Source organism: Lycorma delicatula, chromosome 4 (genome assembly GCF_047948215.1).
Source record: "Lycorma delicatula isolate Av1 chromosome 4, ASM4794821v1, whole genome shotgun sequence".
Lineage (NCBI taxonomy): Eukaryota > Metazoa > Arthropoda > Insecta > Hemiptera > Fulgoridae > Lycorma > Lycorma delicatula.
Window position 1 is genome coordinate 198,987,518 of NC_134458.1, and position 23,018 is coordinate 199,010,535.

At 33.0% G+C, this 23,018-nt stretch overlaps 1 protein-coding gene across 2 annotated transcripts in view; it reads left to right on the forward strand.

Moving 5' to 3' along the window:
• Window positions 1-407: 407 nt before the first annotated feature.
• The window catches only part of Mondo (MLX interacting protein mondo), a 284,390-nt gene continuing 261,779 nt past the window's right edge, over window positions 408-23,018 (forward strand). For both annotated transcript variants that reach the window (XM_075364989.1, XM_075364990.1), the window contains exon 1: window positions 408-934. In XM_075364989.1, the coding sequence (XP_075221104.1) occupies window positions 621-934 (314 nt within the window). In that variant the 5' untranslated portion in view covers window positions 408-620. The remainder of the gene's footprint in view (window positions 935-23,018) is intronic.

Genomic DNA, 23,018 nt, shown 5'->3' on the forward strand with positions numbered 1-23,018 from the left:
CGTCATTCGTATGATTAATTTTTCACCAATGCTCCCGGTAATTGAAATAAACATTGTTGTATTAGCATTCGAATGAAACATAAAGATTATTATAAAATGAGATATTACGACGAAAAGGTTTATTCTCTTTATTTAAGAAAAAAATTCGTATGTACGAATAGAAAATTTTCAATTGGTTTTAAGGGGTTATGTTAAAGAAAAAATCAATCGTACGTGTTTATATTCATTGTATATAAAATTAAACTTTTAAATGATCTCTTAATATCAGAAAAATCTCTACTAAAAATGTTTAAATATTTTTTTAATGTAAAACATTTGATTCAAATAGAATTTGTAAAGAATTTATAAAAATGTTTTTGTTTTTATGAAGAAAAATGAGAATTTCTTTTTATCTCAGTGGCGTGATATCGGTGAACATGGCCACCAGCTGATTAGTTTTGTGTAGTTTGTACTGCGCGATGTGAATTGTTTGGGAGTGTTATATTTGTGGCCTTCAGTGTTGTCAGTAATCGTCAATGTGTGTTGTATTCAAAATGATACATTTAAAATAATTATAACCTTATTTTATCACATATCAGACCAAACATTTGTGAAAATATAGTGTTTTGGTGTAATAGAATATGACAATCATGGCTCAAACGATGGAAAGCATGGAAATTAGGGGGATAAGACCAAAGCCTCCTGAAAGAGAATCCATTCATTCAGGACACTTTATGATTTCGGATTTCGAGGCCGAAGCGCAGGACGATGAGGATGAATTAGCTGTACCCGTTCCAGATACACTTTTGATTGGCAAAACAAGTACAAATTTGCAAGTGGTTAGTGTTAATAATAATTGTGGCAGCAATTACAAAACATTAAAAACAACTGCTCAAAGTTTATCAATAGAGACCTCTTTAACAAAACTTTTCCAGTGCATGTCTTTAGCTTATAGGTAAGTTGATCTGTTTTGTAAACTTTTAAAAAGTGTGGTTGTTTTTAAGGAAAGTAGTGAGTGCATGTGAAAAGTCTCAGCTAAAGTTTTTTTTTTAATGTTGCACTGTTTATTAATAGTTAATTAAATGTAGTTAAGGAATATTTAATTTTCTGATCATAATATTAATTTTCCGAAATAGTCAGAATAATTATTGTAAAATTCGTTTTTTCACTCTGTCAACTATTATGAGAAGAATAAAGTTATTGCTAGTGATGTCCTTTACTACTGAATAAATCGTAGTGTAAGTTTGAGTTTTCATTATGATAGTTGGTTATTGTATTCTCATCTTTTTATCGTTGAAATTATTTTTTTGTTCAGTTAAAAACATTTTTTAAATTGACTTAGTTTTTTCATTAATATCTTTTTACAGCCAACGTTTTGTTTAAATTAATAGCTAATATTTTGCCCAATAAGTTTTTGGCTTATTGAATGTGGATTTGTTCAGTGGAATATTACATTTTGTATACCTCAATTTTTAAAAGTCACTCCTTTAGACATTGCAGATGTGGAACCATCGATTTGGGAATGCAGTTTACCCTTTTGCCACAACGCTTGTTATATTTATATAAAATAAATTTTGTAAAATTTATATGTAAATTCTGTATTATTTATATATAAAAATGCTTTATAAATTACGGTTATAGCATCTGAGTTAACTTAAATGCAAATAATGTTAAAATCTTCACTATTTCTACGTTAATTAGATTTTGGCTAAGTTTAACTCAAATACTGTGTTTGAAATTTAAACAGCTTTTATATGTATTAGCTATTTTTAGGTTAGTCAAGTCAAGAATACTATATTTATGTATAAAAAACAAAAAAAAATAAAAAGAATATAACTCAGACAATAAAGCTGATATGGCACAATACAGTGTGGCACTTTACTGCTTCATTGATTTTACTTTGCTTATTTATTTCACTACTTGTGATAAAGGATTGGCTTATGGAAGATTTAAGGTTGTATGATGTATAACATCTAGAATTCTGTATGATAAACATTTTTGTAATATTTTTATTTTTAAGCTTTGTTTTCCTTAGTTTAAATTTTTGTTATCAAAGAATATCAGTAAATTTTACCTGTTATTCACATTGTTACATATAGATATTACATTGTCACCTATAATTTATTTATAGATTATTTAATTTTGTACGAATTACAGTATATAAGTGTCAGTTATTTTTTCTGATTATTATTTTTACTTATACCAATTATCTTTTCAGAAATGTAAGCTTTATGGATATCTATTTATATCTTATGTTTTTTGTTATAACTTTATTTGTTTTTTGTCAGTATTGATATCTATTCTGTAACCTATATTTATGATTACTTATTATTCCCAATTAGTAATTTAATGACTAATGTGGTAATTAAATCTAATTTTGTACCTATTGATCCTCAGTTTGATTGTAAGACTTACATTTACACACTTTTTTCCACTAATACGTTTTATTACCATTGCAAATGTAAAAACATTATATGTAGAACCATTAAAAAAAATTGCCTGGCCCTTTATCAAAACCAAACGCACTTCCTGAAAAATGCCTACTAATGATATTACTCATTTCATTAATACGTATATACACGTAAATATAGTAAAATACACTTACTTGTATTGTTGTGGAGACCAAGACAGAGCTTGAATGTTGAAATCAATGAATATGTATTTCTGCATTGTTAGCTGGTTTTAGGGTGGGTTTTTCTGGAGCAGTGGAATTTTGAGGTTGTGTACGGAGAAACCGAGGAGTGCTTTATATATACAGTTTCCAACAAAACTAATGGTATTGAATTTTATTAAGAAGTTGAATGTTGTTATTTATTTAGTTCAGGGTGTAACATTATTTCCTTTTATTGAACCGATTAACATATCGCATTTATAAACTTACAACTTCATGCACAATTGGTAAATGACTCCGTTAATTTTTGAGATGAAATTACTAGGTCACATTTAAGTATGACTATTTGCAGCTGTGAAAAGAGGAAACAAAAAATAATCTGGCGTATCCTGTGCTGCACTGGTCACTGGCAAATTTATGTGGTGTCACAGAAGCAAGTATAGGAATCTGTTACAACAGATTTTGTAGGATGTTGCTTTGTTTTAGCTGTTTGCTGTAGTAGACGTAAGTATATTTTATTGTAGTAATAATGAAAGGGACAAATGCTACGATTTGCTGATGATATAGTATTTCTAGCCGAGAGTAAAAAGGATTTAGAAGAAACAATGAACGGCATAGATGAAGTCCTACGCAAGAACTATCGCATGAAAATAAACAAGAACAAAACAAAAGTAATGAAATGTAGTAGAAATAACAAAGATGGACCACTGAATTTGAAAATAGGAGGAGAAAAGATTATGGAGGTAGAAGAATTTTGTTATTTTGGGAAGTAGAATTACTAAAGATGGACGAAGCAGGAGCGATATAAAATGCCAAATAGCACAAGCGAAACAAGCCTTCAGTAAGAAATATAATTTGTTTATATCAAAAATTAATTTAAATGTCAGGAAAAGATTTTTGAAAGTATATGTTTGGAGTGTCGCTTTATATGGAAGTGAAACTTGGACGATCAGAGTATCTGAGAAGAAAAGATTAGAAGCTTTTGAAATGCGCTGCTATAGGAGAATGTTAAAAATCAGATGGGTGGATAAAGTGACAAATGAAGAGGTATTGCGGCAAATACTGAAATGAAATACTGAAGTATACTGAAATGAAATGACTAGCAGTACATAGGGAATCTTGGAGAGCTGCATCAAACCAGTCAAATGACTGAAGACAAAAAAAAAATGAAAGGGGTAATTTTGTTAGTTAAATGTTTTAGGAAATTCATCTAACTTTTGCTAAAAGACCTGTCATTAACCATTACAATCTTTATATTATTAAAATGCATTCATTATTAGGCTTCTGCATGTTTTTTTAATCATGTATATAATATTATATCAAAGAGTATCTACCCTTTGATTAAAGATTTTCATAAATTTTTTTCATGTAATTTAATGCTCTTTAGATAGCTAAGATACTTTGTGGTGTTTGGTCCATAAACCGTTTTTCCTTTTTTGTCTTTTCTAACTCAAAACACATTTTTGTACTTATCAGATGATTCCAATACATTAGTTTGTCATATTGGTTATGTATTTGGGAATTTCATTCAGGGTTGGGAGAGTTTTGCTATTTTTATAAGTTATCATTTTTCTTGTTATTTTCAGATCGGATTAAAATCAGATTTTTTTAAAGAAATTTTCTACTTCTGAGTATGGGCCATTGATATCATTTAATTTTGGTTATAATTGGCCAAGTGGGAGATACAATCAAAACGGGTATCATATCTTAAATAAACTTTTACTCATAGAAGAGTAATTTATATTACATTATGCTTTCTTTTTTTGCAAATATGCTTAGTCTAATGTCCCACTTGATTTTCCTTGTCAGCAGTAGTCTAAGGGTGAAGCCCTTATGACATTGTTACTTTTATTTTTGTAGGCTCAAAAATGTACAATAAAATTAAAAAAAAAAAAATAAATAAATAAAACCATACTAAAAGAAAAACTGCTGTAATTCTTACAGTTAATATTTAAATTTAAATAATTTAAATTTTATTTTTTGAAGATTGTGTCTTTAAATTTGCTGTTTCAACTTAAAACAAAAAAAAATAAAAACAATTTTTGTTAGTTTTAGGTACTATTTTATAAATATTTACTTTATTTTCGCTTATTAAAGAATAATATCATCAGTAATACCATAGTAAATAATTTTGAAAAAGATTTAATGGTTGTCTCTCGTCCTTAAATTTTAAGTTTTTATGTAGGAAATTTGCTATATTTAATTTTTAAGATATTCATGTAATATTGTATTCAAGATTCTGTGTTTCATCTTGATGTAGTCAGAATTTAACTTTTGACTATTCTTTGTACCCGTAGGTAACATCTATCTACCCCTCATTACTTTTCTGTACATTTTACGGTACGGTTATTTTATCAGTATATTTGAAAATGCTTATTTTAGGCGTAACAATCCATTGTTTTTCATGCCATATTCAGAAATTAATATAGTTTGAGATAATAATATACCTGTGTATGAATTTGTGTAGTTGTATGTAAATATAATTAAAGAAATATGAAAATTTACGGACCTCCGTGTCGAAGTGATAATATTTCTGTTTTTCATTCAAAAGGTTGAATTCAGGCTAGGTATTTTTTCACATGTTTCAAAATTCCATGTCTTATTAAAAAAAGAGTAGGGTTAACTGTAGGGTGGGTAGGCTTGTTGTTACAGGAGAAAAAATAAATAAAAGTATATGCGTGCTGTAAATGTAAATAAATTTCAGTATATATGTATATGAAAGTTTGTTAAATTTACAGATATTGTAAATGTAATATCTATGAAGGAAAAAATTGTGTAGGCAGGTCACGTTTGAAATATGTAAAACAAATTGTTAGGGATGTAGGATGTAGGGGGTATACTGAAATGAAACGACTAGCACTAGATAGGGAATCTTTGAGAGCTGCATCAAACCAGTCAAGTGACTGAAGACAAAAAAAAAGTAATGTAATGGTTTTAGGCAACTCAATACAAAATACTAGCACTGTTGAAATTGACATAGACATTCCCAACAATAACTCGTATCCCATGTCAAGCTTATTGAGGAAGTGAGAAGATTACCAAGCGGAATATATTGTTGCATATCAATATGGGAAGCCCGGCATGATCTTCATAATATACAGTTCTAATAGGAAGATTCATCATATAGTGAACATCAGAGAAGTAACTTTGAAAGTGACCGGATCCCCTTGTATCAGAGGTGATTTATGTGCAGTGTAGCTATAAGAAAGCTTGGGACATGTGGTGCATATAAACAAATTTTTTTACTGTGTTGAAAACTAGATTGTGTGTGTGTGTGTGTTTGCGCGCGGGGGGGGGGTGCGTGCGTGTATGTATGTGTATATAGTAACACACTCAAACCCACCGGGTTGGTCTAGTGGTGAACGCGTCTTCCCAAATCAGCTGATTTGGAAAGTCGAGAGTTCCAGCGTTCAAGTCCTAGTAAAGCCAGCTATTTTTACACGGACTTGAATACTAGATCGTGGATACCGGTGTTCTTTGGTGGTTGGGTTTCAATTAACCACATATCTCAGGTACGGTCGAACTGAGAATGTACAAGACTACACTTCATTCACACTCATACATATCATCCTCATTCATCCTCTGAAGTATTATCTAAACGGTTGTTACCGGAGGCTAAACAGGAAAAAAAAGTAACACACTCAAGAGAGTGTATTAGAATTGGCTAAATGTAGCTTGGGGTGTGAAAATAAATGGTTGAAAGTAATAGAGCATGTATTGAAAAAACCTTTTCATAAAACAGCTGGGTACTCTGGCAACAAAGGATAACATAATAGGTATATTGGTGACATCCATACTTTTTTAAAAGAAAATAAGGCACAAAAATAATGAGGTGTAAAGCATGAGGTTGGATTAAGTAAAAATATGTGTAGGCTGGACAATATTAAGAATTAATATATATATGTATATATATTTATCTTTGTACTTACGTATTAACGCCACCGCAGCTACAGCTTTATTTAAAAACAAAGTAGTCAATCGGATTTTGGTGGAAAATGAACAGTCTCTTTATTAATTTTAATAAATGGTTATTTATATTTATTTTATAAATATAATTTAACCAAACTTTTAACCTACGCTCGCTTCGCTCGCTAATCTTGACTAATTAACAGGAGTTAAATTATATTTATAAAATAAATAAATATAAATAATCATTTATTAAAATTAATAAAGAGACTGTTCATTTTCCACCGAAATCCGATTGACTACTTTGTTTTTTAAATAAAGCTGTAGCTGCGGTGGCGTTATACGTAAGTACCGCATGAGTTTGGAAAAAGTAAAAATTTGTGTAGGCTGTACAATGTTAAGAATTAATATATATATGTATATATATTTATTTTTTAATTTAAGTCTTTTAATTCTGAAAATAGTCTGTTTTCTTAGCAGTTTTCATTCAACTTGCAATTTTTTCATGTACATAATAATCAGAATCTTTCAGTAGTCCAGGTTTCTTTCCTTTTTTGTAATATTTTCTAATAAGTTAAATTTTATAAATTTATTAATATTAAATTACTTGTAGTTATATTATTTTATTCGTACATTTAGAGTGCGTCAGATAATAAATATTTTTTAAGACATTTATCTTGTAATGCGGTTATTTATGTTAATAAAGTACTTTAATTATGTTTTGTAAAGTAATAAATTAATTTTCTTCATAATTTTTATTTTATCTTTTTTAATGTAGGACTGTTTTTTACATTATTGCTATCAGTAGATTAGATTATTATCTATTGCATAATGATGTTTTGAGTTCTTTAATTAATTTATTTTTCCTTGCGTATATATTTTAATTATTTGCTTTCGACATAAATCCTATCGCTATGAATCTTTTTTTACATTTAACAAATGTCTGGTCGTTTTCTATGTCAAAATTAAACCAATACTTGATGGAATTAGTGCGGTTTTGTTTGTTATACGGCATGTTTGAAAAAGGCCTGTTTATGGCTTATCAAATCCCAGTGACTGTTTTTCATTTATAATTTCAATTTCATCCATCTTGTTTTCCTCAATAAAATTGCGTATAAAACACATACAAGGTCATAATAATAAAAATATTGGCTAGTACTTGGATAAATACGTCTGATTACATTTAGAATTTAATATGTTTGATGCGGTACCAATTTGTCATCTATTAATTGTTAGAATTAATATTTAAAACGATGAATTTTACTATATTAAAAAAAAATTAAGCACATGATATTAATTAGTTCTTTTAAAATATTGACCTTTAAGGTTGTAATTTGTAATATGCCTTCAGTAGTGTCCAGTTCTGTAGCCGAATGTAAATTATTGTTTTGTTGATCTGTGGAAAATTAATTATTGCATCAAATTTTGGGATTAAACCTTAATTAGACATCATTTTACCATGTTTTTGAGCGGTGCAGTCGTAGCTTTGCTTTAATGTACGGTAGAGAGAGAATTTGAGATCTGATCGTGTAAGTAATACAGGACTTGTCACGAAGTTCTCCCGGGATTTTCATAACCTATTCTGCTAGTGAAAATAATGGTAAAAGTTCTGTAAACATACATCTTAAATAAAATGCTTGGTTTGCGAATTACGGCTAGTGAAAACTTTCGCTCGGATTTCAGCATCCCCGGTGAAATGAGGTCGTACTGAAATTTTTTGGATGCTAATTAAGGAACAGCGTTAGCGATTTCTTATGGTTTTGGACTGAAAAATCGAATAAAATAGGTCCCCAGAACCTATCTAGAAGGTTTTGAGAAATCTTTGGTGAAAACCAATAAATTGGGGTAAAAACCCCGTTTTTTTATGTTTAACGTTTAGTAACTTTGTTAAATAGGTAATAAACACGTAAAACCTTTAAACAAAACTTGTAGAAAATTTAATTCTGAACAAAATTGTATAAGACAAGTTGAACAAAAAAAGAAAAGTTAGAAAGATCCGAATTTTATTTAGAAACAATACGCTAGACCAAGGCGCATTATAGTACCGGTTTTATAATAAATGTTCAAACCACCATTTTCAACATATTTCTTGGCACCCTTCTGTACTGCTTTTATTGCTCTGTTTAGTTTTTAGGGTTGTTCATAAGTTGCTCAGCCGCATCCATAATGCGGAGAATTAATTCCTCACAAGAATATATTTTTTGTTTTGTATTCAATATTTTTCATCCATCCCCAGACGCAAAAATCTAAAGTTGTTAGATCAGGCGATGCGGATGGCCAGAAATGTGGACTCCACGGCCGATCCATTTCTCAGGGAAATGATGATTTAAGCGAGTGGAAACGGCACATGAGAAGCGGGGAGGCTCGCTATCGTGCTGGAAGTACTCTGCGTCTCAACACTAGGGGAACATGTTAAAGCAGCTGCTACAATTAATTTTGAAAAAAGTACAAGTAGATCCCAGCATTTAAGCGACCAGGTAATGTGAACGGTCCAAACAGCTGATTGTGAAGAAGGTCGCACCAAACATTGACGCTATATCGGTGTTGAAAATGCCTTCCACCATTTCATGAAGATTTACTTCTGGCCATGTATGCTCATCGCGGTAAGTTATTGACTCCATCTCGAGTGAAATTTGCCTCGTCGGTAAACAAAACATACGTGTAGAGTTGTCGATTTATATTCCACCGATTGCAGAACAAGCGAGCCGGACCGTCTCCTAGGTGTAGTTGTTGAACCGGCTGTTTACGATAAGGGTAAAACTTGTTTTGTGTAAGTGTCCTCCAAACCATCCGATGCGAAACTCCGATCCGATTAGAAAGACGTCGTGTATTGACGCTTGGCTGCGCCGAACTGCATCGATAATAATTTCATCAATAACGTCGTCGTGTCGGACAGATTGTTCGTAGCTGAGCTGTTACGAATTAGGGAGTGAACCTGTTAACTGAAGATTGCGAAAAGTCGCGCTAATTGTTTTGGGATCTGTTCTTTTGTGAAAGAAATACATGTAATTATTGGAGCTTTTCATTGAAAAGTCTAAATTTTGTGAATAAATTCAATGCGTCCTGTTAAACCTAGAATCAGCATGAATCAATATTTCATCTTGTGTTTATGGATGTCGAGCGGCAGGGTTAAAAAATTGTATCATACAAATTTCATTATATTGTCGGTATAATTTTTGTTTATACATTTTTAAACTCTTTAATTGATATCATAATTTTTATTTTTTTACATAGGAAATTAGAATTTTTACATTTTCAAAAAGTATTTGTTTAATAATGAAATTTTTGACGGCTCTATTTCATAATGCTGACTATTGTTTATAGTAGTTTTGTTGGTGTATTTTATTGTAATATTCTGTATTGTGGATTTTTACATTCACTAATTGCAGTGTTTGTTTTTGCTATCAATTCAGAACAAAAAAAAAAAAACGCTAGAATTGTAATTTCCTTTTCAGAAAATTATTTCATTATTTTTTGTGGTAAAAATCAGTTTGAAATTGGTATTAAAACATCATTTTCGACCTTTTTAAACAACCAGCATATACATGAGGAGTGTAGTTTGAATTAGATTTTGTTTTCCGTGTGCAGACTAATTTGTAAAAATTGATTTTCTTAATGTGATTGTGTGCAGCAGCGTGCAATTTTAGTTTAGTATGCATGCAAATTTTCAGTTTGCTAGTCGTAATTTTAATGTTCCCGGGACGTGCAAAATGTTTCCAAGTTAATCTAATCTAACTGTGCTTGTCATAATAGTGGGTAATTATTTTTTTTTGAAATGTACTAGTCTGTTAAAAAAGAAAATTCTGTGATATTTATTATAAAAATTTTGCCTACCAAAATCGCTACAATTCAACCCGCCACAATTTATATTGGTTGGTGTAATATTTACTATACTCCTTACATCTAATGTTAAGAATTATTAACGACTGTAAAATTAATATAACGTGATCACATAACGGTCTTTTAGAAGTAATTACTTTTACTTTGTTTAGTTTGTAGTGGTAATGTTAAAGGTGTCCCCGTTAAACAAATTTATTTAGAACTCTTTTAAATATCTAAACGAATTATGTATTAACTTTGTTTTTATCTTACATTATGTAAATTTTTATATTATGGTTAATGTCAATGTCAAGGATATTGCAAATTTTACACAAAGTAATTAAAAATAAAGATCTAAACGTATTTAAGTAATAAGATATTTATACTAAATTTGCAAAAAGCGTCTGATCGCCTTCCGCCACTGCTCCATCCGTTTACGTCCTAAGCTTTCGCTTCGTCCTCTCATATTTCCGATCTTCATCTCGTGTATCGATTTCATCACCTTCCTTATCCTTCTGCTGATCTTTACGATGCAGTCGTCGATATTATACTTTCTGTAACCGCATATCCTAACCGTTATTTTGTTGTTGTAATTCCCGCATAAGTATTCTTTGTTATTTAATCCTGTTCGTCACTTTTTCATCCCTCACTTTATTTGACCGTTTTATTTCTATAAAATAGATCGAATATATTATTTAATTATATATTTTAGGGGTTTCCTAACCTTATTTTAAAGATGAGAACAGCATACTTAACAACTATTTAAGCGTAAACCAAACTAAATAAGTGCTGATAATTAGTTTTTCGAAGAACGTGTTCTCTAGTTTGAAAACAGGTTATTAATAATTGACCCACCGGGTTGGTCTAGTGGTGAACGCGTCTTCGTAAATCAGCTGATTTCGAAGTCGAGAGTTTCAACGTTCAAATCCTAGTAAAGGCAGTTAGTTTTACACGGATTTGAATACTAGATCGTAGATACCGGTGTTCTTTGGTGGTTGGGCTTCAATTAACTACACATCTCAGAAATGGTCGGCCTGACACTGTATCGGACTACACTTCACTTACACTCATACATATCATTCATCCTCTGAAGTAATACCCGACGGTGATTCCCGGAGGCTAAACAGGAAAAAAGTTCTTAATAATTAATTTTGTAGTATTAACGCTTGCTGGAGTTAGTTACATTTTGGAGAAGAAATATAATGAGAAAAACAAACGTTAAACGTTGATTCGCATTTATTTTACATATTTTTATTAACGCTGTGGATCTATACGCCTTTGTATTGTTACGGTGCATTTATTAATAAAGAGGAATTTTGTTTTTGTTGAAATTTTTTATGTTACCTAAAAGACATTGTTTTGTTATTTCAGTTAAGTAATATTATCTTTTTTTCTCAGTTTTAATGTTCGTAACGTTTTATCCGAGCACGCTTAGATATTAAGAAATTTTTTACCGTATGTGAATATTTATTGCTGATATATATATATATATATATATATATATATATATATATAACGTATTTTAAAGTTTATCTAACCGATGCAAAATTATCATTATATAGTTCACAGGTCATCTTAACATGTGCTAAAATGGTATTGTGACCTCGGTATTATCAATAATTAAACAAAATAAAGATAAACTTATCTGTGTTATAGTAATGTACAGTTAATTATTATCAAAATATTAAAATTTTAGGTTTATGAAATTATTATTAGAATTATTTTACGTATTCATATGTATTAAAAACTGAAAATACTAAATTCCTTCCTGTTGAATTATAAATTAATTTGGTCGTTTATTTCTTATACTATAATAAAATTTTTAAACAAATGTAATCGTGGTTATACATGTGACTATTGTCATTTACGACTGTGCAGGTTCAAAGTAATTAGTTTAAATATAAAGTAGACAATTGTTGTGGTCTTTTGATTCATAATGTAGTCTTTGTTATAAAGCACCGTATAATATAAACAAAAAGTTTAGAATTAATGTATATTAGAATGAACTTTTTATTCGTAACGTTTCATTTGAAATAATAAAAATATGTAATTTAGACTGTACAGAAAATAAATTTTTAATTAAATTACGTATTAAGATTATAACTGTAAAAGATTTATTATTAATAATTAACTCTAGGTGGAAGTTACTGTGTTAATAAATGATTTTTTATTTTTTGATTCTCAAGGTGTTTTTAATTGTTTTCAACGAATGGGAGGAGGTTCTTAATTTTTACCTGTATGTTTTTATTTTCCTGGTTGTGGTATATAGCAGCTGTAGCTTAAAGTGAAAGTACATCGATCGGTCCAATTTTTTTTTTTGTTGAAAATGTTAATGTTTCACTACCCCCTGAGTCAAAAAACGTAAAATAAAACCGTATAAATTTCTGGAAGATGTATGTACGTACGTACGTGTGTTAGCCTGAGCTTGTGATTAACATATCAGAACTGGATAACATTAATAATTGGAAAATGGCTTAAAAAATTTCTATACGTTGGGCACTGATGGCATTAATTTTTTGACAAATTACAGAAGGGGCAGCGGTAGTTTTTACAATTTTTAATATTGGACTTTTTCTATAGTGGTCATAGAAAGTTGACCAAGTACGATGAAAACATGTATTAGATTATTTACAATTAAAAAATTCATCAGATTTCAAAGTCGATCAGATTTACGGTTGGAGGGGGTATTCAACATTATTTCTAAATAGTTTTTGTCTCATTTCTCGAAAACGATTGATAAAAAAGTTGAAGTTTGGCTTTATATATATATATATATATATTTTACCCTACTAAAGGGCATTTGTATATGTGTCTTGTCTGTCTGTGTCCGTCCCCCTTAGCTTAGCACCGGAATGTAAATATCCATTTTGACCATCCCTGAACTAGTTTCGGCGTGACCGTCTGTACGTACGTATCTCGCATAAATCGAAAACGGTTAGCCGTAGGACGTTGAAATTTTGGATTTAAGGCTGTTGTAACATCTAGTTGTGTACCTCCCATTTTGATTGCAATCGACTGAACCAAAAGTGTCCAAAACTCCCAAACAGATTTGGATATTGCACTTTTTCTTAACTGTAGAAATAAGCCCACATTGAGAGCTTTTCAACGATGTATCATAAGTGGTACTTATTTTCATCGGTTCCAGAGTTATAGCCAATAAAAGTTTAATTAATGGAATATTTGGATCAAGGGAAAGGCACATCGGTTCGAATCAGACTTCATCTCCTTTTTTTAACTTTTGTTTTTTTTTTTAAACATATTGATTTATTAATAATTTATTAACCCGTGATTGTAAAAACTGTTTTTATAATAAATAATTATTCAGTTACAATAAAAAAAAAAAAATGAACAAAATCAGAAGTTATTAGTGAAATAAAATTTTATTGACTTTCAAAAATGTGTGTATTTAATTTAATAGGCATTATTACATACGTGCATTATGTAATAAATTTGGTGAAACATCTGATTATTTAATATTAATTGAAAATTATGATTTATATTCGTATTATTTTTGGATTTTCTACTTTAATTTTATTTAATTATTCTGAAATTCTGTTTAATTTTATCTACATTAAAGTTAATTAAAGAGTGACTGAAAAATGGACCTTCACAAGAACAACATGTTCACTGAGGCATACATGCCTGATCTGTAATAAATTGAAAAAAATTCTTTTCTTTTAGTTCATTACTCCTCTAATATTTTCTGACAATATTCTACCTAAGTCGGAGTTGATAATCATTTCGTGTATTTGTTTTTTGTTGCCAATCATTTAATCGCTCTGGTTTGATAAAATTCTGATCTTAATTTCTGTACCCGTTCTTGTAGTTTTCAAATTTTCTCTCTTTATATTCATTGTCCTCTCTTAATCTTTTTATTCTTTCCTTGGTCTTAACGTTTTCTTCCTCTTTATATTTATCATCTTCTCTTATTTTTTTTATTCTTCCCTTGTTCTTTTCATTTTCGTATTTATCTTGTCGTTTTTTTTTTGAGAATATTTCTTCATGTTATCTTTCTTTTTCCTGAATGATCACTTCTTTTTATTTTTTATTATTCACCAAATAATCCAATAATTAACATTTGTAACCGGTATACAGGAGTTCAAGTTCACTAAACGGAATAGTCTAATTATTAACTTTTATTTATACGACACACTAAAAATCTGAAACTTTTGTTAATCAGCGACTCACGAAGATACGAATAATACTGATCTAGAAATACGAGTAATAAAGGGACTTTTTCTCTCTCCTAATATATCATTAAGATTGTTGAATTAATAATTGTATAAATATTTGATGTTAATAAAAATTAATATTTGTAATATTTAAACTAATATTTATCGTGTAACTGTCCACTTTATTGAAGAATTGGAGGATCGTACCTCACTTTCAAATGAAATAAGTTTAAATGAAGTGCAGCAAAAAATGTGTATATGTAATTTAATAGGCGTACAAGGAAGTTATGTGGTGTCCACATCAGATTTTTTTTTTCTATAGGGATCCCATTTTAAATTGAGATATATTGTTTTTATCCTACAGCTAATTCTACAGGATGAATTCAGTAAGATACGAAACACTGTTATGAATACTATACAAAAATAAATGGTTTTGAAAAACCATTAGCTCAACATAAGTATGTTTAGGCATAGAGTTGTATGTAGAAAGTAGACTTATATTGAAATGTAAAAGAAACTTCATGTAGTAGGAAAATGATCGAACGAAAATTTAAGCTTGATAGAATGTGTTTAGATTTAATTTTTTTTCATAGAGTTAAGATAAAATTGTCTATAGAGTTCTACTTAGATAGCCATTACTTCTTGCTAAATAATTTTTTTTTTAAAATAATAATCATAATCTATACATATAAAAAAGGAGTTGATTTCTTTGAAATGCAAGATTAAGGACTCCATAGGTTTATAAAAAAATGTAATTCGGCAAACATTTTATATTTAATGTAAGGGTGGTTTTTATGTCGATTATCCGGTTATTCGGTCATTATCTTGTTCCGGATTCAGTTATATCTACGAGACGGTATGACCAATTTTAAAAAATTCAAATGGCTTATTTTTTACCGTGTTGAGTGCTAACGTTTGTATAAAAAAGATGTACGCTGGATCATTTGGTTATCCGTTATTTTTCCGAAGTTTACTTATATCTCCGGAACGGTACGACCAATTTAAAAAATTCAAATAGCGTATTTGATAGCAGTACAAGGGTTAATGTTAAAATTATGAAATAGAAATAAGAAATTGAAATGGGTAGTTAAAGTACCGGAAAAACAAATAGTAAAAATATTTTATTACTGTAATTTTTCGTAATACGCAGTTAATGTGAGGCACGCAAAAATGAATCGTGTCTTGAAAAAATTTTCAAGACTATAAAAAAACACACATTTGGCTGTACCTCATGGGTTGTGTGGAAAACAATTACAATTATTTTGTAAAATTTGAAACATTTTAGTGAATTTTATAACTAAAGTAAAAGTTATGTGTTTTTACACGATTACGATAAATAAATCAGTTTTCAAAAACTGAATCTCCTTTTACTGCCCAAAGAGCAGAGCGAAGCGATGCCTGGCTGAGCAACTAGTATATATATATATATATATATATTTATCCCAATTTTAGCCTGATTTTCGACCCCATCGGACTATGGGGCATAGCAGTACTTATGTGGTTTTTTTTAGAACACTGTATCAAGGTCAGTCTATTGAAGTAAATCATTTCTTCAATAAATAAACTTAAAAGGTACCCGTATGTAAAATATGAAATTTTTTAAAACCTTTTTCAAGAAGTCTGTGGAACTTGACTTATTTAAAATCTTTTTTATAGTTTCACAGACTTATAATTTAAAATCTTTTTTATGGTTTCTGATGAGTCCAATGAGGCGCAATTTTTTTTGTTAAAATTTTTTTTAGGTATTATATTCTAAATAAAGTACAATTTTGATGTTAAAAGTTCATTCAGACAAGGAACCCAACTTTTTTACTAAGAATTTTCATTTTCTTAATTGTATTTTTAATACCGCATAATTTTTCAGATAAAAAGTGATCAAGGAAATCAAACTGGACCCAAGTCTTTTCACTAAACATCTGGATCTTTTTTTCAATTATGCTCTAAATATTGCATAATTAAATGATTAATATTTTAAAAACCTTATGGCGTATTTGAAATAAAAATCTGCCGAGGGTAATATTGAGAAAGTTATGCAACCCTTTGCCGTTTTTTTATATTCAAATATTACTTCACCTCACCAATTGAATCGATTCCAATGATTCTTTTGTTGATAAAATTCCTTTTGTAGCCCAATGGTGAAGGGTATTAAATGAAAAATTATGTTGTTTGCATAAAATATTTATTGATATTTAATTTTTTGTTATTTTCTCTGCTTATTAATAGATTGTTATACCGTAATGATTTTTTAAGAAAATTGATTGAAAAAATTATGATTAAAAAAGTATATGTTTCTTGCATTCGAAATAATTCATGAGTTTACTGATTTCTGTACTGTTTTGACTTTTCGAACGCAGGGCCAAATTAAAGGTTTAGTAAATTGTATTATTTTTGTACTGACTTTTAAAAGTTAAAATTAAAAGATTGTTTTACAAAAGTGTTGTTTTATATCCTTTAGTGCACTTTTTTAAAATTATTTTATTATTTAAAAAAAATATATATCTATATTCACAGTTTATTGTGATGTCATAAAACTAACTGTTCCATTTAAATCACCTTATTTTAGATTTATTATATATTTTAAAAAGAAGAGAACTGTGCAAACGACTATGAACTATAAGTACATATCTAAACTGGTAATAGGGGTGGCTGAAATGTAATGGACGGTCGTTCATAACTCGCAAATGAAACAGATAATCAAATTAAACAAACATTGTATAAAATTATATTTTATAGATTACATACTTTTTCCAGTGGTAAACCGGTTTTTTCATACTGTTACTGAAGATTGTTGGCGGTTTTTTCTTGATCACGACCTCACCGCTTCATTCAGTTCATCATCCATGGTGAAATGAATATCCTTAATGTCCATATTTAATTACGAAAAGAAGTGAAAAAAGCAGGGCGCCAAACCCGGTGAGTTTGGAGGATTTGGAATAGTTTCATATTTCAATTTCACAAAAAGCCTTGGTGGTTGTACGTGATGTGTATGGCCGAGCGTTATCGTATTCCAGAATTATCGACTTGTAGATTATTAACACGATACATACGGCTCCTAAGGTGTTTAACGTCTTTATATATCGCATAGAATTTACACTCAATACAGTTTTAGGTAGTAGATCGCGTACACGCGTTTGAAATTACAGAACACTGCTGAGAGGATTTTTTTTTGTATAGGGTTGTGTTTGGAAGTTTTTGATTGCGATGAACTATTGAAGACTGTATTCCGTGCTCTGATTTTTCTTCTGGGTCGTAATGATGGATCCGAGTTTTATTTCCCGTCAAAATAATTAATGAAAAGAAATCCTTCGTTCCGATAACGTTTGTTCTTTTCTAAGTTTGCGTGGCACCCGCTGCGAATAAATTTTACGATACCAAAGTCGTACAGTAATGTTTCCTGCTCATTCTTTCTATACGCCTATCCGGATGGTGATGCGTCGGTCATTTTGAGTCGTTTAATCACCTCTTGGTTCTTCTCATCAATCGGAAACCGGTTGACCGTTGCGAGGTTCATTTCCAATATTCGCTTTACCGGTTTCTGATGCACGAAAATTTGTTGTTCACTTACTCAGTACTAGAAAACAAACCATAAAAAAAATATTCAATCAAAAAAAAAAAAAAAGATGAAACCTGTTTCAGTTTCATAGTCGTGGGAATTTTAGTAGTAGAAGACTTAAACTTCAAGATGGCAGCACCTGTCCCTTTGAGCGACATTTTGTTCTCCCATTACGTTCCAGTGTGCAATATATTTCAGCCGCCGATATATATATATATATATATATATATATATATATATAGGTATCATTTTAAATATATTAAATGTATATATAATATTTAAAATTATATAAAGTAGAATAGATTAAATTTGTAATCGTGTAATAAACTATTTTAGTATTAGTAATTAATAGTAAAATTCTTAATTAGAGATAACATTAAAACTGTGAACTATCATTCACTGTGAAATTAATTATTTTACAATTTAATTATTATAAAATATGTATTATGTAATAGAATTCAACGATACTTTTTTATCTTCCTTCAGGTAGACGATTGAGAAAATGAACTTACCTGTCGTAAAAGTTACATGGCATTTCAAATCTTCAAAAGATTTACATACTATATCACTGTCTTAATGTAAATAGTAGTTAATTTTAGCTAGCTATTATCTGAATTTTTTTATTTTAGGCACATCATTATTATTATAATTTCTCTATAATCAAATGAAACCTGTAAATTAAAATTAAATAAATGTATATGTGATGTACTTAAATAAAATGCGATTAAAGTAATTTTAAATTAATCTAGTAATTAATTCTTTGGAGGAACGTTTCACGGTTAAATTAGAATAATCGTTACCTCGTCGATAATTTATTATTTTACTCGTTTAAAATTGCATTGTCATGATCTCCGATGGAAAAATCAGTGCCAGTTAATTTTTCTAAAATTTATCTTAAAATACATGCGTCAGTAATTTGGTTTGCTTGGCATTTCTCCCGCCACCACCGCTTGTGAGCGGTCAATTTTCCTCTTGACCTCTACGTTCCAGGGTGACCCCGTCACTGACCACCCCCCTCCGCAAGAGCAGGGTAGTCAAACATAAGGTGCTCATTTGACTGGACCTCCCCGCAGACGGACAGCTCATCAGCTGCCAGGCGGAACCCAAACAAGTGTTGGTTGAAAGTTGAAAGTTACATCAACATCACCATGGTGACGTTGGTATAACTTTCCTCCATTTTGGAAGAGAATGTGGTTGTTCTGCCTCGTTAAGCAAGTAGAAGTTCCCAGCTTCTACGAACTGTGCGACACCAGCGCCTCTGGGGTCAGTGAGTGGTGAACCCCAGACGGAAGACTTGGCGTTAGCGTGCAGAGCAACCAGTTCTCTGGTGCTCGGGAGACCGTCCAGAATCCGCCCCAACTTTGCTAACAAGTCATCGATACTCCATCCAAGGTGGAAGTATCCCGACATCAGTACAACCTCGAGCGTACCCCTCGTGACTCCCACGACGGTGAATTGCTTGTCAGAAAAGTGAGGCATCAAGAAGACACATAACGAGACCGAGCCGACTACGATCGTAGAGAGCGGCCGTTTCCCACCGGAATGAATAACATCCACCCCGTGGAAGCCGACCACCCTATTCCCGACTGTGTACGTCTCCTGGACCGAGATCGTACTCCTCAAGGGATCTTCATGGCTTCACTGGTGGCCGCCCGGGAATGATGCAGGTTTAACTGCCCAGGTTCGAGCGTTCAACATGGTGACGATCGAATTTGAAAGCTTCCCCCAATTCAGGCGTCGCCATATGTCGTATTATGCACGATCTTCGCCCGGGCTATGTCGTGTGACCTGCATTGTTTGCCCCCGACCCGGTGTCCTGCATCAGAGCTTTTAATTAAGGCACAGAGTGCGTACTTTGCAAGCGCGGTTTTATTAGGGCAGTTAGCTACCTTGTGCCCAGTAAGGGCGCAATGACCACACATCTCCGATTGAGCTCTACAGCGGAGAGAGGTGTGACCAAAGCCTTGACATTTGAAGCACCGGGGTACTTCTGTATGGTCCACGACCCTGTCAGAGGTCCACCCAAGGAACAGCCGACCACCGGCCACCAAGACCGGCAGGATCTTAGACAAGGTCTCCTAAAACACAGTGGCTCCTTGAAGCCTCTTTCCGCCCCAACTGCCGGACTATCCTGGTTCCCTTGAGGAAGTCCTCGACAACCATATCCATTGCTGGAATTTGGCTGTGTACTGCCTTGAGGTCTTTGGGTGCTCCTCTGCTCTCTGTCCCCTGGCAAATCACACACCAATATTTGTGGTCTCCGTTCGGCCAGCAGCTGAGCCTTCAGGTCGATTTTTTTCAGAACGTCGGCCTACAGCACTTCCGACCTCACTTATAACCTCCAGGACCACTCCATGGTTCATTGTTTTCATGACCTGGCAGATCTGGAACATTTCTCTGCGGGTCCAGGACCTTTTTCTAGGTCAGCTCCGTCATCGCAAACGAAGCCCCAGGACCAGGCCTTTTTGGGATCACCTTGACGGTGAACCGCATAATTTTTGTAGCCTGCGCCTGGACTGGTGGCTGGGGACTCTAACTCTGTTAGGCCCAGGTGCGGTTGTTACTGTAGCGAAGGAGACAGGCTTTTTCACTCTCTTTACCACTTCCCTCTCCGTTGCCGGTTTTAAATCCTCGACTACTTCCATTACCTGGTCCACCTTGCCCGACAGCCGCTCAACAGCGGAGTCTAGGGCACGGTTAGCGCCCTGGCGGCCCTCACATTTTAATGCCAACTCAGAAACCATTTAGCTGCATTCGGATAAGTATGAGTCGACAAGCTGTCGAGACTCGACTGAAATCCTCGACTTCTTTTGCGTCGAGAATTCGGACCAAGCGGCCCGCATATCCTCAATCCGCCCTAAACCCTCGGACCCGGGGTTCACCTTCTCAGGCACCCCCACGGAGACCTCCTGTTCAGGGCTGATCACCTCACCGCTGTGCTCCACCACCTTGGACTTTGCAAGGGTCGCCCTTCCGACCTGGCATATCGTATACCTATATCTGCGGCCTTCACTCGGTCAGCAACTGAGCCTTCAGCTTGGTTGTCAGAACGTTTGGCTCCAGCAGCTGCTTCGCCTGCCGCTCACTTACGATTTCCAAGATGACACCGTGGTGCCTTGTTTTAGTGACCCGGGAGTCTTGGATCTTTTCTCGCCGCGGGTCGCGGACCTTCTTCACGGTTAGCTCCGTCGCTAACAACGATGCTCCCGGATCAGGTTTTAGCGGAACCACCTTAACGGTAATCCGTTTAATTTTAGCCGCCGGATTAATCCGTTTAGGTACAGGCGCGGCAGTTACTGCGGCGAAGGAGACAGTCTTTTTAACCTTCTCCTCCACCTGTTTAATAGAATTGTGGAGCTCATCCAGAGTCTCACCCGTCACCAGCTTGAAGCCCTGATTCCCTCCACAACCTGGTTCACCTTGCCGGACAGTCGTGAAACGACCGAGCCCAAGGAAAGGTTGACATTTTGGAGTCCCTCACGTTTTAATTCCAGATCCGAGCCAACAACGCACATCGACTCAAATAGGAGTCTCCAAGCACACTCTCGACCCCTTTTTTGAGGAGATTTTGGTCCACTCCCGATTGCACTTTCTCGATCCGCCCTAAACCTTCGGACCCGGAGTTCACCTGCTTCTCAGCAGGCTTACCTCCCGGCTAGGGCCGATCGCTACACCGCCATCCTCCACTTCTCTTGACTTCGTGGGTAGCCGCTCTTCGGGTTTGGCATGGTCCTCCTTGCCGCGCACTCCTTGTGCGGTTCCAGTCGCAGCCTTCTCCGCACAACTCGTGACAGAGGTTTCGGCCGGAATTTTTGTGCAATCCCCTTCACAAGGGCACAGCACCTTTCCTATGGAAACCTCTGAGATCTTTGCGAAGGACCGGGGCTTCTGCGGAAACCTGCCGATTGACCTTCTCGGCTAGAAGGGGTCAACGGCCACCTTGGCAAAACAATTTCATTTCCGAGCAAGGCCACCTGTTCTCACGTAACCCCGCTTGAAATGTGAAAATCTAAAAGCTCCTAAGTCAGACTACCGCGAGGTCGGAGCGAAATCGCTTCGCGAACCTGCCAGAGGATCCAGAAAGTTTATCGGCCTCACGAACTACGAATTGGGGATACCGACACCCAAAGAAAACGTCCTTATTTAGCCGATGGTGGCCCTCCTGAAACACACTACGCCGCTGTTCCGAGAAACACCTCGCAGCAACGCAGGTTAACTAACTGCCACCGATCGTTGTACAACCCCGACGACGTGTACGTAGAACCCTGTCCTTGTAGAAAATCGCTACCGGTATTGAAAATTGCAAATTTACAGTACGAGGCCAGAGGCCGAGAAGCGATCCATGCGTCAATGATAAGAAATGTAGTTGTAGATTAATATATAAGGCAGTAGTTCGGTGGCACTTTATTATTTGTTAAATCAACATCGTCAACTTCAGCACAATACCCCATTGTTTTACATACCCTTGAACGACCTGACATGTGTTTCGGATTATTAGTACTGATATTTTGAAGTGTAATTTTTGTTGTAGTTTTCATCTGCTAAATATGTTTAATAAAATTGTTTTAGTGTTATTTTTAAAATCATTTATTAAATAAAAAAAATGTTAATTTGGTATAATACTTATTTAATAACTTGAGTGAATTTAATGTACAGAGTTAAGAAATGGTCGTTTTCTTCTTTTGCTTTATTGTGGTTTTACAGAAGGTTTTATGATTTATTTTATGACTTTTAGATCTGTGCAAAAATGTTATACGGTTTATGTTACATTTTTGCCGATTGTAACTAAGTAACGTTCGTGAATTTAGCGTACTAACAACAAAAACTTTTACAAAGAAAAGCTTAAAAATTCTGAACGTTTTTAGCTGTTTCTTGAGTTGTGATTTTTTAACACAGCTCTAACACCGATGTTTTCCTTTTTTATCCCTCAAAACGCTAATATAATAAATCTTTCGTATCAAAACGTATCGATTGTTCG